At 38.5% G+C, this 1,148-nt stretch overlaps 1 protein-coding gene across 1 annotated transcript; it reads right to left on the reverse strand.

Moving 5' to 3' along the window:
- Positions 1–425: 425 nt before the first annotated feature.
- Positions 426–1,123, reverse strand: LOC107081588 (40S ribosomal protein S20-like; the record flags this gene model as incomplete). The annotated part of the gene is made up of 3 exons (XM_015369743.1): positions 426–643; positions 761–834; positions 1,006–1,123. Coding segments are annotated over 3 exons (375 nt in total), but the record flags the coding sequence as incomplete, so codon positions are not given.
- Positions 1,124–1,148: the final 25 nt, after the last annotated feature.

The raw sequence follows: 1,148 nt of genomic DNA on the forward strand, positions 1-1,148 counted from the left end.
AAATGGTTAAATCTAAACATTAAACCTTTTAAGACCTGGCATAGGCACAGATTGGCAACAGACATTTTGCGGGAGTCTTAAAGAGATAAAATTACTAATATTACTAATACATCTCAGTCCATCAGTGTATTAAACACATTGGGTTTTGAGAGGGGTTAAGAACAATTATGGGGCTTTAATTTTTTATGTAATCCCTACTTAAAACGGTTTGGTGAATCAGGTTACGATTTACACCTCAATGTTACATTTTCATTCAAACTACACCTGAAAACCTGCATTTCTCATTTTGTCTATAAAGCCAACATATTGATGTTTCAAGAGGTCAGCTTAAACCCATCCAACCTAACACTATTTTTTCAGAATTAAAAAGGTCTACTTTATGGTCATTATTGGGTATAAAGGTTTCAGACACAAGAGTCAATGACTTTCCTTTTATCTTTTTATTAAAAAACAGCACTGCTTATGCATCTGCAATGGTAACTTCAACTTCTACGCCTGGTTCAATGCTGATGGAGGTGATCTGCTTGACAATTTCAGACGGACTGTGCAGGTCTATCAGCCGCTTATGGATCCTCATCTGGAATCGATCCCAGGTTTTGGATCCCTCACCGCAGGGAGTCTTCCTAGTGGTGATGCGCAGAGTCTAGAGGTGGACCAAAGGTGCAAATAAACTTCCAGATACAAACCAAAAGAATTTCAGAGTTTCTATCAAACCGTCAAACATCATAAAAGGAAAAGCATATTAAAAAAAAGTCAGTACCTTGGTTGGCATGCGGACTGGTCCCTTAACCTTCAGGTTCTTGTCCTTGGCACCACGGATCAAATCTGCACAGACTAAAAAATAAAATAATTATTTAACAACCAAAGTACAACTAATAAATTGTTTTAACTTCATCCCACAGCTCAGAATAGCGTATTCAGTCACCACGGTTAATAACTGTTTAAAAAATGTTTATCCTCATTGCTTCAGTTTCTTTGAAATGCCACATTAAATAGATCAGGTACCTTTCTCCAGGGATTTGACGTTGCGGCTGGTGAGGGTGATGCGGATGCGATGGATGGCAACCTCAGTGTCAGCAGGTGCCTTACCAGAGTCCTTAAAAGCCTGCAGTAGAAGAAAAAACAAACACCTTAATTTGCAGAAGCAG

The sequence above is a fragment of the Cyprinodon variegatus genome, unplaced genomic scaffold (assembly GCF_000732505.1).
Source record: "Cyprinodon variegatus isolate N-32 unplaced genomic scaffold, C_variegatus-1.0 Scaffold7959, whole genome shotgun sequence".
NCBI lineage: Eukaryota > Metazoa > Chordata > Actinopteri > Cyprinodontiformes > Cyprinodontidae > Cyprinodon > Cyprinodon variegatus.